The sequence below is a fragment of the Lactuca serriola genome, chromosome 4, assembly GCF_051521515.1.
Source record: "Lactuca serriola cultivar US96UC23 chromosome 4, Lser_US96UC23_V15, whole genome shotgun sequence".
Taxonomy (NCBI): domain Eukaryota; kingdom Viridiplantae; phylum Streptophyta; class Magnoliopsida; order Asterales; family Asteraceae; genus Lactuca; species Lactuca serriola.
The window spans coordinates 395,863,386-395,878,698 of NC_136411.1; the positions used below are offsets into that span (position 1 = coordinate 395,863,386).

The 15,313-nt window shown below is 35.1% G+C and overlaps 2 protein-coding genes across 2 annotated transcripts; both read right to left on the bottom strand.

Annotated features, from left to right (window-relative positions):
• Positions 1-757: 757 nt before the first annotated feature.
• Positions 758-2,297, bottom strand: LOC145097937 (succinate dehydrogenase [ubiquinone] iron-sulfur subunit 2, mitochondrial-like). Its single transcript, XM_079035612.1, has 2 exons — positions 1,576-2,297; positions 758-1,109 (listed from the first exon to the last, which is right to left on the bottom strand). Exons 1-2 carry the CDS (start codon positions 2,241-2,243, stop codon positions 944-946), a joined length of 834 nt encoding a protein of 277 aa, XP_078891738.1. The 5' UTR covers positions 2,244-2,297; the 3' UTR covers positions 758-943.
• A 3,681-nt stretch (positions 2,298-5,978) lies between these two features.
• Positions 5,979-11,213, bottom strand: LOC145097938 (zinc finger CCCH domain-containing protein 37-like). Its single transcript, XM_079035613.1, has 6 exons — positions 10,785-11,213; positions 10,531-10,602; positions 9,885-9,998; positions 9,555-9,794; positions 6,948-9,458; positions 5,979-6,231 (listed from the first exon to the last, which is right to left on the bottom strand). The coding sequence occupies exons 1-5, from the start codon at positions 11,082-11,084 to the stop codon at positions 9,387-9,389; spliced, it is 798 nt and encodes a 265-aa protein (XP_078891739.1). The 5' UTR covers positions 11,085-11,213; the 3' UTR covers positions 5,979-6,231; positions 6,948-9,386.
• Between the last annotated feature and the right edge of the window lie 4,100 nt (positions 11,214-15,313).

Here is a 15,313-nt window from a genome sequence, read left to right on the forward strand (position 1 = left end):
AAACTCCTAGCTCTTTGAAAGTAGGATCGATGTAACTGTAAACCTCAAACAAACATTAATAATAAACATCTCTAGTTCACTTGTAGACAAAGCACGATAACCTCTAGTTCTCTAACAAAATCTCAAACGAAATTTAATAATAAACATCTTTGAATGTAGTTATAACATCGATGTACTTGTAAACCTCAAACAAATTTCTTAAAGCAACCCCTTGTCCCTTGCCTATTTCTCAAAATATGACAATGTCTTCACCCTAGCTACCAATACAGACAATGAACTTTACTTTTATATGTACTAATAAAGTACTTTCATTTTTCACTCATATGAGCAAGAAACTTATAGATTTTCTACCCATATTGTTATTCTGTACAAAAAAAGTTATTTATTACATATTGCTATTCTTGTTAAAAAGGGAAATTTTGTTGTTATTAATGGGTAATGAATTATAAGTATGCTACTATTATTGATACAGACATGCAAGTACATTGTTGTCATGGGTTATACATTGCTATTGCTATTATCAGTAAAAAAAATTATAAGTATGCTGTTATTATGGGTAAAAGATGTATGTAAATTGGTCTTATGGGTAAAATAATGTACATTGTCTATTTGGTAAAAAATAGTGAGGCATGTTGCTATTTCTGCAATTTGCCCCAATCTGAAAACCAAAGCCAGAATAAGACACACATCCAAACACCACCTCTCTTTCTGGTTTGGATCAATCAGGATTCAGGACAACCAAATTTGTAAAAAAAAAAAAAAAAAAGTGGCTTTATCAGAGGATTCGGATATTAAAACCAGAATCCATGGCAAGGTACAAACATGTTCACCAATTATTTCCAACAAAACAAAAGGTTTACAAAGATGTTCTAACATAATCCCAGAATTAAAATAGGGATAACAACCATCATTCTCCCTATAAATTTTAAAAGGAAAAAAGCACTTAGCTTTCAAGACTCTTGATGTTCTGGATTTGCTTCCCAGGGTTGAGCCCCTTAGGGCATGCACGAGCACAATTCAAAATTGTATGGCAGCGATACAACTTGAATTCATCATTTACTGCATCTAGACGCTCCTGTGTATATTCATCTCGACTATCCATGATCCACCTGATTAAAATTTAAAACAATCATTGCAACAGTTACATAATGTATCAATGGAACACCATATGCAAAAGATTGTGACAGAAGCTATATCAGCAAACATGTGGATCTGTTTTTGTTTTTTGCAGAAAGACAGCCAAAAAATCTTGGATTCTCCTAACTAGCTTAAAATGATGATGATTTTGGATATGAAATTTGAAATCAAAATCATTGATGGAGGTCCTGGGTGATTAAACACATCAGCAGCTTTCCCAGATTACTATACTATTCAGAAGTAAGCATGTGATTTACAAGAAATCCATATTAGGATTATCCAACTGAAAGAATCAGAAATGAAAATGGGATCTAAACTAAAACAATGAAGAAGAACACAAACTATCTAACATCATTACAACTGGAGTTTAAGTTTAAAGTAACTGGCAACTAACTAACTGTATGCAAAAGATATGAATAGAGATGTGGAAGATTATACCGATTAGCGTGAAGAAGAGCAGCGGGGCCAAGGTAAGACTCAGGGTTCCACCAATAGCTAGGGCATGATGTGCTACAGCAGGCACACAATATGCATTCATACATCCCATCGAGCTTCGCCCTATCATCCTTGCTCTGATAAATCTCTTTCCCTACCCAACCAACCGGTGCCGGAGACTTTCTCTTCAACCACGGCTCAATACTCTTATATTGATTGTAGAAATTCGTCATATCCACCACCAGATCCTTAATCACAAACATATGCGGCAAAGGCGTAATCATCGTCGCATCTCCCGACGGAATCTTCGTCAAACAAGCAAGTCCGTTACATCCGTCGATGTTCATAGCACAGGAACCGCAGATTCCTTCACGGCACGACCGACGGAACGTCAAGGTAGGATCGATCTCGTTCTTGATCTTAATCAGTGCATCTAGGACCATAGGACCACACTCCTTAAGGTCGATCTGGTAGTTTTGGAGCTCTGGTTTTCCTGGATTGTCAGGATTCCATCGGTAGATTTGAAAGTTCTTGAGACTATGTGAAGATTGGGCGACTGGCTTCGCTTGTTGATTTTGAGGCTCCGATGCATGTGCTCGGGAGAGAAAAAGCTTCGCGGCCGGAGACGAATGAACCCTAGAGAGAGCTCGACGGACCAGACTGGTCGCCATCGTTGGGGGAAGATAGGTACAGAACACGATCAGGCTATACCTTCTACTTGGGTGGGCTGGTTTTTTAGATGGAGGTTTTTGTAATAAAGGTGGCACTCAAAGGGTATTATCGTAATTGAACAAGTGTCAGTAATCTGACGGCTGAAAGTCGATGTCGCAATTTTTGGCAGTGAACTTTACACAAAAAGTTTATATTTTAGATTTGGGAAATTCATTTTTTAAAGAGAATAAGTAATTTTTTTAGGTTTTTGAAAAGAAAAAAATTGCCATAATAGCCTTATTTTAAGGTTTTTTTTTATAAAATATTAAAAAAATGAAAAATACCTAAAATAGCCTCAATTTTAGTAGGCCACATCCAAGAAAAAAACTGTGGCTTGCGGTTTTTTTGTTTATTTTCGTAGATATAGAAGCAAAAATTGTGGTTATTTAGAACATTTTTTTATTTCTGAGCTATTTTGTACAAAACTTAGAAAAAAAAAGATTATTATAATTATTTTCTATTTTGAAAAATGATAAATTTCTTTCAAATGCTTTAAATTTATTTATTTATTATTTCTTTTCAAAGAAATGTCTATTTATGTTCAAAATCTTTATTTCAAATTTTGTAATATATTGTTAGACCATCTGTTATACCATCACATACCACACATTAGGGACCAGACCGTTTTTTGGACCATCGGGCCGATTCTCGGGTCTAGGAATTGAGGGCGGTCCAGTCCGGTTTTTTTACCGGTCCGGTTCGGCCGGTTCCGGGTAAAAACCGGTCGGACCTGCTTATTTATATAAAAAAAAGTTAAATTTTTAAACAAGCATATCTCATTCGTTTTAAGTCAGATTGATATACGGTTATTTCCAACGTGTAATTTAGAGTTTGTTATCGGTCCAAACGGGTCCAAGAACCGGAAACCCCGTACACGGACGCGGACTTGGACACGACTAATCCGGTTTGGTCCACGGTCCACAATATTCTTCGTAACCGGTCTGGTTCAAGAGTTGGTCCGGTCCAAATGTTCACCCCTACCACATATGTGGTGGGTGCCACATCTGCACCACATTCCCCCACCACTAACATGGGATACCTATCACTAACACACCACTCCACCTCATTTCTTTTAATTCAAAAATACAATAAAATTATTTTTTTTAATACTAGTTTTCCATTAAATTAAAATATCAAATTATATTAAATAAAAACTACATTAATTGAAATAAAAAATAAAAATTACATTAAAAATAAAAATTACATTACTTAAAATAAAAAAAAACATTAAAAAAAACCTAAAAATACCAAGCATAAATAAAATAAACTACCCCTACAACTAAGTCGGGATCGAACCGACTCTTTCATCGCGAGAAAAAGCTCCAAGTCTTCGCCCTCGAGGTCGTCCGCTTTCATTTTCAATATTTTCATATACGGTTTCATATACGGAAAAGTTTTGCGTGTTGGAGTTGTTTTTTTCAAATTGATCCATGGCCGCCTTGAAAACATCAAAATTGTTCGAGCCGCATTTGCGTATGTTTAGGAGGTTGTTGTAGATTCCTCCAAATTCAGTGCATTTTAATCGAATATCGCGCCATTTCGACGTAATTTGATCGGCATTTCGAGTTTCACTTTCCATTAACTCGTAGAAAATTGATCGAACTTTCTTCCAAAAGCTACTGTAAGGTTGACTGTCTCCTAAAATTGGGTCTTGGTAAGCCGACACCCATGTCTCCGCTAACTTTTATTCTTCATCTTTTGTCCATGGGACCTTTTTCTTGGGTGGTGGTGGGTCAGCCCGATTTTTTTTCATTTTTTCTTTTTTGGTTGAGGTGACGGTGAAGGTTGTGTTTCCGAAACAAAATCCGCCAAAAGTGGTGGTTTTTGTGGTTGTGACGCTTGTTATTGGAGTTGTTGGAACTGTTGGAATTTGTTGGTACTGTTGTTGGTTTTGTTGTTGTTGGAAGGTCAGAAAAGGTTGATATTGTTGTTGGAAAAGTGGTGTTTGTTGGATAGGGGAACCGGTTTGAATCAAATTTACAAAACCGCCTTGAGGTGATTCCATAGTCGGGAATTGGCAAGGGGTTGTATCTAACGCAAAAACGTTATTGTATTTGCGATTTCTATAGTTTGGAGGGGTATTTTGGTTGTGATCCATGGTTTTTGGTTGTGAAGATGTAGTGTGTATTTTTTGCATAGAGAAAGAAAAGAATGGTGTAAGAAGTAAGGGGTAAAAGTGTGGTATTTATAGGTAAATAAATTGGTTAAATTTTTGTTTAATTTTTTTTAAAATAAACTACCCGTTGAACGGCTATAAACATTTGGTCAAAGTGGGTTGCGATCTTATGGGGCGTTTGCATTCGTTATTCCGAACACGATCCATCATGGAAACGGTCGACCACGAAACAACAGGTGGTGTGCACGACCGTTGTTCGTGGCCAGCTCAACCACGACCGGCCTCGTTGCATGTATACGGGAAGCCCTTATCAACCAAATTTTTAATTTTAAACTCTAATATCCTTTACACTTTATATTTACTATTTTGTTAACTGTTTGTTAGACTTTAGTAAAAAAACACTAAATCTTTTCTCGAAATTCCAAAATTATTCATCAGATTTCAAACTTATTCTTCAAACTCCATTTTTTTTCGAACTTTGGAATTTCAATCCGAAATCCAGAATCTGGAACGTAAATTCGAAATGTATTTTCCATAAGAAAAAATATTTTTTGTTGTTGAAATATTTAATTCCACCATTCCACACTTGTTTGTTATTTTATCTCTTTTGGTTATTTTTTTTAAATATACATCACATTATGGTTAGTTTATTTAATTTCCTTTTAGATTTTTATAAAATCAATTTAAAAATTTTGAGTAACTTGTTTTTATGATATGGCACGAGAATTTTAATTTTTTCGATTATCCTACGATGCGAGAGACAAAATGGGTTTTATTTTATTACAAAAAGAGATATCTGCAATACGTTAACTAGCATGTGGTACAGATCCAGGTGTGCATGATGAGTACTTAAATATGTCCGAAATAATTTTACATGAAAGTCTCGAAAAGTTTTATGCATGTCGTATTCAATTATATGGACATGAATATTTGTATAAATCGACTGTCAATGACATCTAACTTTTGTACATAGACACATGAATCCAAACATTGATTTCCTAGAATGTTAGGCAACAATGATTTTACACATTAGGCTCAGAGGAATTGCCTAACATGACAAGATCAATACATAAAGGGGTGATCACGAGTAGCCGACCATTATGCTTGAAGCGGTAGCATCACAAGATTTATACTTTTTGTATGCATTCTTTAATATCGTCAATTCCAACAACATTATCAACGTCCTCAATCAATCGCCCTTATTCAACAAAACATTATATGGACATGCCTCAAGTGTCCATTTCAGGAGGGGTAAGAGAGTACACTACACGCCTAAGCATGTGTCCCTTTCAGGAGGGTTAAGAGAGTACACTACACGCATAAGCATTATCTTTCCAATGAGATACTTTTGGGGAAATATTTACCTATCCAAACAAGGAAAAATGAAAAAAGTTCATGGCAACACAAGAATTAACAAGGACATGGAACTAGCTTTTGGTATCCTAAAAACTCATTGGTTATAATTCAACTCCCTACCCATGCAACGCTTATGCTTGGATTATATTACACTATATATTTTAAAAGATAATGACTAGCGAGTAAATGTTATAAACCAGCAAAAATGTTGTTCATAATTAAATTCATAAAATTCAAATCTAATAGTCCTTTATATTAATACTTTGTCTTTACACAAACCTTTTTAGCTTGACATGTTATATGATATGAAATGATAGCATAAAACTCCATCCGATATAATACTAAAGCTTTTGATATAAAACAACATAAAACTGAATGAAAAGATACAAAACATTATGAGATGATACAAGAAAGTATAAAATGTTATATAGCAATCCAGTGTTCTCATTCCTGCAACAACCAACTGTTTGATGAAACTGCAATAAGAATGAGAAATTTTAGTTATAATTCTACTTGTAGATACCTAACATGCCAAGATCCAAATCATGCAGTCATGCTCTTTTAACCTAACATAGTGAATGCATGCAACTCTTTTCAAAACAATGAACCATTGTGCTTAAATAAAGCAACTCATGTAGGTTAAATACATTGTTTTCTTGGAAAACAAATCAATAATACTAATTGTTAAACCATATGCCAAGAGCATATTCCTTCAAATGTTTGGAAACATTAAAAAAAAAAAAAATACCAACTGAAAGTTCATAAATCAACTTGTGCCCTTGAACCCTGAAACCTTATGTTAAAATAATTAAAAAGACTTTAATCCACAATAAAATACTAACTTCACGTACCATTATGTAAATCTCATTTTGAGGTATATTCCATTTTCACAAATCACGTGTTAAACTTGATTCCCAACAACTATGGAAATCATCAAAAGCCAATTTTTTTTTGCCAAATCAAATAAATATTATTACTAATAATAAAGGTTCAATACACCCACCCAAAACACCATTTTAAGCTCATTGTTGAAACCCTAATTTGCCAAACACACCCACCCAACAGTGGAGAATATTCCTTCATAACTAACCAACATAAATTTTATATATATAAAACATCCTATATCATTGTATTATATCAATAATCACCGAAACCCTAACTTTGAAAAATAAAGCTGAAACATGAAGTTTACCTTGATTACACATCCAAAGATACACCCAAACTCTTAGATGGATTTCCTTAAAAATCATCCGAATTATTATCTTCCAAAATCAATCATGTGTCTACCTGTTACACAAGTGTAGATGGATTGCTTCCATTGAAGACCTCTAGCATAGGAAAAACGCAAGCATGCACCAGATGATCTCCTACATATGATATGTCAGCCTACTATATATATTATATAGTAGTGCAAAAAAAAAAAAAACATATGTTAGCAATAAAACTGAAAGTAAAGATGTTACAAGAGTAAGCAAGCACACATAAATAATTTAATAAACTTCTGAGTCTGTTCTTTCAAGGTCCTGATTAAAAGTCGGCTTCAAATTCCTTCACTCATAAAAATATAATGACGTGTTCGGAGATTCATTTCAAATATACTCCACTCCCTCTATGGCAAGAAACTGCAATACTTTTCATTTAGGGCAACATATCCTTTTTTGGTAACTTATTTTACCTATGTGCACCTTATTATTAATCATTAAGTGTAATTAACGACTTTGATTGTGTTCAACACGTTTTCTTTACTTTGTGCGTATTTAAGGCCGTTTCCGAAATCGATCGATAGTCAAATATTTTTAATTAATCATGGGCCAAGTCAACGATCTATCATATTCAGCAAGAATAAAATTGCATGAGCAGTTAGTTACTACTAGTATTTGCTTCATTTCACTCCCAAAGTGGAATGCAGATCTGTAAGCTGCATAATAAGTAATAACCCCCCTAATAAGAGTTGATTATGGGTATGGCACAAACTAACTATTCATGTAAATTTAGACAAAAAAAATGCATAAACAAGAGCAAACTAATGGCATTAGTTTATTCGGACATGTTAAATTAAATTGGTTAATGAATATCTCGTTAAACCAAGATTTAAAAGTGGAAATATCAACTTATTTACTTATGAATATGTTCTTTAGGTTATGTTTTATATCTATAACGGGTCTAAATCTTATGGGTTTAATTTAAAAAAAAGAAAAAACTGGCTAAAAGGAAACGGGTCGTGAGTTGCCCCCAAGTGTTTTCCATAATGCATACAATCTCCTAGATTGCTTTATTAAAAATAATACTCCAGTTATTATTGTAACAATATAGTTTCTTTTATCTTATTTAACATACTAACTATTTATATAAATTTCCCCATATTGCCGCCTCTACCAAGATTATAAACTCAATTGAAAAATATACTTGCTATTTTGTACATTTATTTTATAAAATTCAATATCGGAAGGAATTAAAAGAAAAGCACTTGTTATTTTATGAACCACTATGGATTATATAAATACATTTTGGTGTTTTCAATTGTAATGTAAGGGTTTTGTTTGATGGGATGGAATGGCCAAATGAATGGAATAAGAAAAAGGCAATCGAATGATTCCATGATCATATTTCATCCATCCGTAGGAAGGGAATAAATCTTCACATTCTATATATTTAGTTATAATTATAGGATTTATTATTTACGATACTATAAAGCTAAAGTTCATAAAAGCTCATTAAAACCCAAATAAGAATGTAACAAAAAAATCATTTAGTGCTAAATGGATTCCAACCTCGTAATGGTTGAGAGAAGATAGGGTTACTAAACCGTTCAGATGCCGCCATTAAGAGGTTGTATCAAACGGCACTATAAATGCTGACCGATTCAGAGGCCAACGGTTCCATTCAGAGGTTATCAAACAGCCCCTTAATTTTATAAAATAATAGTATTGTGTTATTAAAAACTTTATAACTAAAAATGGGTTATATTACAATTTTCCGTGATGGAATGAATGATAGAAAAACATCCCCTTCTGCCTAAGGAATGAAAATCAACAAAATTGAAGGAATCAGATTTGGTTTAGTGATGGTCCATTCCAAAAACAAACAACTTTTTTCATTGCAAATTGCAAATTGCAATGGACACTACCTAAGAATATCATAGCAACAAAGCTAAAGGATTAAGAGCTTAAAGTTGATGTTGTCTAAACATGCTCTTAAAATATCAGTGACACTTAACACAACGCTACCAGTTGTATGTTTAATGTGTACTTGTAAAACTGTAGCACACACTCCATCAGTTCAAAATTCAAATATATTGGAAGAAACCAAAACCAAGGCGCTCATGCACCTTTGAAATCTAAGGTAAACAAGGAAACATCACCATGAAAAAGATCCAACATACCATACAGAGTCAACCCCTGAATTGGTTTGGTCAAACATGACTCAGAACAAGTAAGGTGTAACTGTAAAGTCAACCATATGCATCATGGTATCAAAGAAGAAAGATGAAAGAAAAGTTTCTAGTTGCTGAAAAAGACTGCATTCTTTTTCAAATATGACATATTAAGTTATAAACTTGAGAGATATTCTAAGAGATTATTAGTTTAGAGTTAAGAAAAGAAACCATCCCTGTAAATGTAATTTGCCCATTCTACTTGGTCTTGCCACCAGAAGGAGATTCTGAGGTGGATGATCCATCTGTCACTGGGTGCTGATTCTTTTCCTGTATTCACAAACAGATAGACGGTATGAATTTATTCACATAATATCATAGCTTCTTCTTGAAATCAATACTAAGATATTGGTTATATGGACATACCAGATTCCCACTGGTTACACTTGGGAAACTGCCGAATTTTAGCACACGCACATGTGAATTAGTTGATTGTGAGAAATGAGGAACCACATGTCCTGCATCACCTTCATTGATTTCTGAAGCTTCATTCTGGCTATCCATGGATTCAACAGTAAAGAAGATAGGTGGAGGGTGGTGAAATTTACAGGATGCACCATAACCACAGACACCAGTACGCATGTAGAATGAACAGTTTTCACAGCCCTGGTCAACAAGATAATATGCTTTAATTAAAAACATTATTCAACCAATTCATCTATATGAAAAGCTATACAAGGCTAAATTAGTAATTACCAATCTTTCTGGAAAACCAAGCACGTTAAGGCGCGGGAGAGAGTTTTCAGGCTCAGATTTGGAGTGATTGAATCTGCAAGATTCTCCATATTTGCAATGACCAATTTGGTAAAACTGCAACATAGTTGGGTAAGCATGTAAATACAGTATGGATACACAACAGTGAAAGAAGATTATATCAATAAAGCAAGAAGCAGATACTAGCAATACAAGTTTGTAGGTCCATTAGGCACATTAATTTGCTCTGCAGTTCCCAAACTAGCTCTACTAATGAGATGTGGAACCATAAACAGTGACATGGAGACTTCCTATTGGGTCATGAGACTCACATGCCTCTTGCTACCCAAGACATACAGTGGACATGGACACTATCCTACAAACACTTTTCTTCTTTTTCCTATCTGCTGCTAGGTAGATCTCATCATACTGTAACCTAATTCATAAAAGTCATAAGCAATCTAAACATGCCAGCCTTTATCTATTAGTAAAACTTGTTGCTCTATATTTTCCTGTATTTACCCTTAATTGGCCAAATCCCTTAATTTTTTGAGAGAGTATAACCAAATTCACCTCATTTAACTCATTAAGCTGAGAAAACAAACATGAATGGACGAATCTATGAAAGAGAGTATGTAATCAAATGTACCTTGCATGGAATCCGACTCAAACTTTTAGATGAACTTCCAGCACCAATTATGTTGCTTTTTCCCCGATCAACCTTCACACGAACAACACATAAACAAAGCAAACAAAAATCAACTCGCAACAACAAAAGACTTGAATATAACAAAAGCCCTTTCGAAATATAGACCAGGAAAGCATGAGCTATCAAATTCCGTGTAAGAAATTAGAACATTATCTCAGAATGAAGGGGAAAGGGGAGGAAGCGAGAGTGCATACATAGATTTTCGTCGAAACAGGGTGATTGAACCTGCACATCCGCCCGAACCTGCATGTCCCGGTTCGAACGAAAAACGAGCAGTTTTCGGCATCGGGTCGGATCGGATGTTGCATGTCACGATTGCTGATACTAAAATCACCATCAGAGCTCAAATCCTCCACGTCTTCTGAAGAAGTATCGATTTGTTTCCCTTTGAGCCCTACATTTTCGAAACCCTGAATAAGACTATCAACCTCCGGTTTCTGATCAAAGAGGCATCTCAAATCCGAAAAGAACTTCTCTTTGATGCCCTCGTCCATTAATCGAGATTGGATGATGCAATAGAACTCCTAACTATCGTAGGATGGGAGCCAATTCACTGTGGAGAGTTGATGGTGAAGAAGAAAGGAGGCGGTGTTTGTGAGGCTGCAAAATAATATGACTGTAGAGTCAACCCTTCTCTATTTTAGTATGCGTGGAAAAGAAAACCCTTTGACCAAGTAATATATAATTAAGTATTAGAGAAACAAAATTATTTTAACGAAATTGATTAATTTTGGGTCAAAATGAACAAGGCTTAACAATCTTGGTACGGCGTTGTTTATTTGTTTTACATTTTGATGTAGAAAAAAAAATAGTTTTTGAAGCAGATAAATTTGGTCTCACAGTGCAGCTCGTTCGTTTTGATTCGGTGATATGTTTTAGGGTTTAGGATAAAACAATGTTACGTATAATGGTTTAAATAGTCCATCGTAACTATTTTTTGCATATTAAGGGCATATACTTGTGTTTTACCGATTGGAAAAGTCATGTTATCTATTTTAGCAGGTTAACCTACCTCGTTACTTGCCAAGTAAGCATGTGAATGAACCTGTTGAGTCAATACTGAGTTGACTCGATGACACAAATGCAAATAGTAATTACAGCCTTTAATTTCCACCAATACCCCACCAACCTTACATTGTCGATTTGATTGAGTCTCAAGCACAACAGGTCTCGAATTAAAAGGGGACACACCCATGTGGGGTTTAAAGTAAAACAACCCTCAAATTTGTTTACCATATTCGGGCAAACAATCATCTCGAAGAACCCTTAAAAAGCAACAATGTTGGCTCCATCACCTTCACCCAACTATTTAAATTCTAGTGAAGACATCAACTACAATGTGCTCTACTTAATCTTATGTGATTGTGGTTAGAAGATTCAGAAAACCAATCTGAAATGCAACGGTTGAAGGAGCAACTCAGACAAGACTATATCATATGCAGGATCGACCACATCAGTCTCCAACACAAGTTGGATGACCATGATCAAAAGTTTAAAGTCATTGGTGTTGCGATGGGTGGCATGATGGTGGGGATGCTCTTGTTGCTGCTGGTGGTTATGCTCCATTTTGTTCTTAATCTTCGGTGATTGATGGATTTGAAACAATGGTGGTTAAGACCATCTTCAACCCAACCCCATTTTTCCCCCATAAATGGAGTAAAAAATGGGGTAAATAGTGTTTCATCTCCAATCCTACTTCATTTTTACCCTATTTTTAACCCCAAAAAGTATATTCCAAATATATTCTATTATTCCAACTTAGATAAAATGTCAAACACACCCCTCTACTAATTTAGTTTTAACAAATATATAATCTATATTTTTTTCATTACATTAATAATAAATAAACAATATTATATTTATAATACACTTATAAATAAATATTATACATGCATTTATAAAAATATTACACATACACACTTTTAAATAAATATTTTACATACATTTATATAAATATTAAACATACATACTTTTAAATAAATATTATACATGTATAGATAACATATTTATGCGTTGGAATAAATTTTCCACAAATGATCAACTAACGCATTTCGTAGACTGAAGTGTGCTTCTTTATCTTTAATACGTTTATATCGAGCAAGAAATTGTTGGAATTGATTGTCTTCATCTGGACAACAATATCAACAACCTCCTCCTACATCTTCATCGTATGGACAATATTTTAATAACCTTGGGGGAACTGGATCTGGTTTACCTGATTACTAGGCTAATATTATTGTTCACTTGTTGGTTTTTATTACATTATTATTGTAATATATAGGTTAACTACATGTTTATTAGCATATGATACCGTGTTTGTAAGATATAATTTAACTAAGCTTTTATAAATACGTTATCGTGTTTCATGATTTTAATATGTATTTCATTTTTTATATGAATTCGACAAATAAAAATAAATTTTATATTTATGATTAATTAATATAATTTATTATATTTCATAATATTATAAATATTAATTATTATATTTAAATTAAATCTAATAGATAAAATAAACTACAAATGTATAAATATATAAAGTTAGGGACTAAACCTGACAACTGAAACTTCATCCCCATATTTGGAGATATGAATAGTATTACCCCATATATGGGGTAATACTATTCATATCTCCAAATATGGGGGAAGAAATGGGGTAGGGTTGGAGAAGAATGGGGGAGAAAATGGGGGGAAAATGGCATTTGGGGGTGGGTTGGAGATGCTCTAAGAAGCTTATTAGTATGTAGATTTTCTATTTTTTTATATATTTGTTTTTTTTTTTGCGATATATGTAAAAGACCTGTCTAAATAACAGACACTTTGTAAGTGAACTCCAATGATGAATGAAAGAACTGTCTAAATGACAGACATTTTGTAAGCTTGGGTGATGTTCTTTGTTCATTGCTTATGATTGTATGTACTAATTGTTATTTATAAAAATTCCGTTGAAAGTGCAATAGACATGGGAAGAAGGAAAAAGTGGGGATGTTAGTGACCCCACGTGTCTTGCACAGTGGGGGTAATTTAGTCTTTTACACGTACTAGCAATTACTTAAAAGTTTCTTGTATACCTATTTGTTTCATTCTAGCACATTGTTTTATTCTTCAAATACTCTCCATTGTGAAGCTACATAATGAAGAACATGGAATGTGGATGTGTAGCTGAGGCTATAATACGAACATCACGTACTACCAATAACCCAAGAAGGCCCTTTTATGCATGTCCCCAAAAGGTAATTTACCATTTGTTCAATTTCTAATGTCAACCCTAGTTTTTTTTAACATGTACTAATTTAAGAAAATAGTTTTTTTAACATGTACTAATTCGATTATTATCGTGTTTCACTTTGCATGTTTTGACTTCCAGAATAACTAGGTCATTGTTCTGAATGACTAAGTTATTCAAACCATCCACAGTCGGTCATATGTTGGAAGTATATATGAATCAAGACTGTCATGGGTTGGGTTTGTAGGGGTCTAAGATGTTTGACAAGGTGGTGCTACAACACTCATGAGTGCTCATAAGTTTTGAGTATTGGATTCAACCCGTGCTCATTGGAATCACTTCATGTGTAACACCCAAAATCAGGAAACCAAGAAAGGAAAGAAAACCCTAAGTCAAATTGTCAACTCGTCGAGTCCAGGGAGGAACTCGACGAGTCCGAGCGGGATCCGGGTCAAGGAGTAAGTGACCGACTCGGCGAGTCAGCTAAAGGGACTCGGCGAGTCTGGTCTGATCGAGGAAAACCCTAATCCCAGGAGTTGTATCCTATATAAAGGGTGTTATGTCCCTCCCTCAGCCTCCATATCATCCTAGAGAACCTGTACACCCTAGATTTCGTGTGAGCTTCCATCATTTGAGAGAAATAGCTTTGGAGGAAGGAAACTTTGGGAAGGAACTTGAAGATCAAGAAGGTTGCTTCAAAGGGGAGGTGTAGATCCGAGATCTACTTCAGTTTGTGTTCATCTTGGAGGTAATAAACTGCTATCTTCCCTCCTTTGCATCTAGATCTACTTTTGTTATGAGATTTGGGGGTTTTATGGTTGTTTGAGACCCAATTCGAGTTTGGGGCTTAGATATGTTGTTGTCACTTCAGATCTAGTGTTGGGATGGTCCAATATGTCGTAAAGCATCAGAAGATGAGTAGTTGGTGAAGCCCTTTTGTCCCTAAACCTAGCCCTAGAGTGTTTTGAGCCTAGATCTCTTTAGTTATACGTAAAGTTTGCAACTTTACGTGAGGATTAAGCTTTGGAAGTATGGATCTATGATTTGGAGCCCCTGTATGGCTCGAAAAGCCACTGTATGGATTAAGAACTGGAGCGACTCGGCGAGTCACATGGGAGGACTCGGCGAGTTGGATGAAGTTGGGCAAGAACTCGGCGAGTTGGAAGAACAACTCGGCGAGTCTGTAGAAGATTGCCTTGGACTCGGCGAGTCAAGTCGCGAAACCCCAAACCCTTCGAGTTAAGACTCGGATCAGTGAGTTGAGTGGGGACTCAGTGAGTTGGACAGGTCAGGACTCGGAAATCGGTAGACTCGCCGAGTCGGGGGCTGACTCGGCGAGTCGAGTCGCGAATGGAAGGACTCTGAGCATATGAACTCGGCGAGTAGGGTTGACCTGGAAGGTTGACCTTGACCAAGACTTGACTTTGACCAGAGTTGATTTAGTTGACTTTCGGAGGACAGTTAGACTAAGTGTTGCATTGATATTGGTAGCTCGGGGAG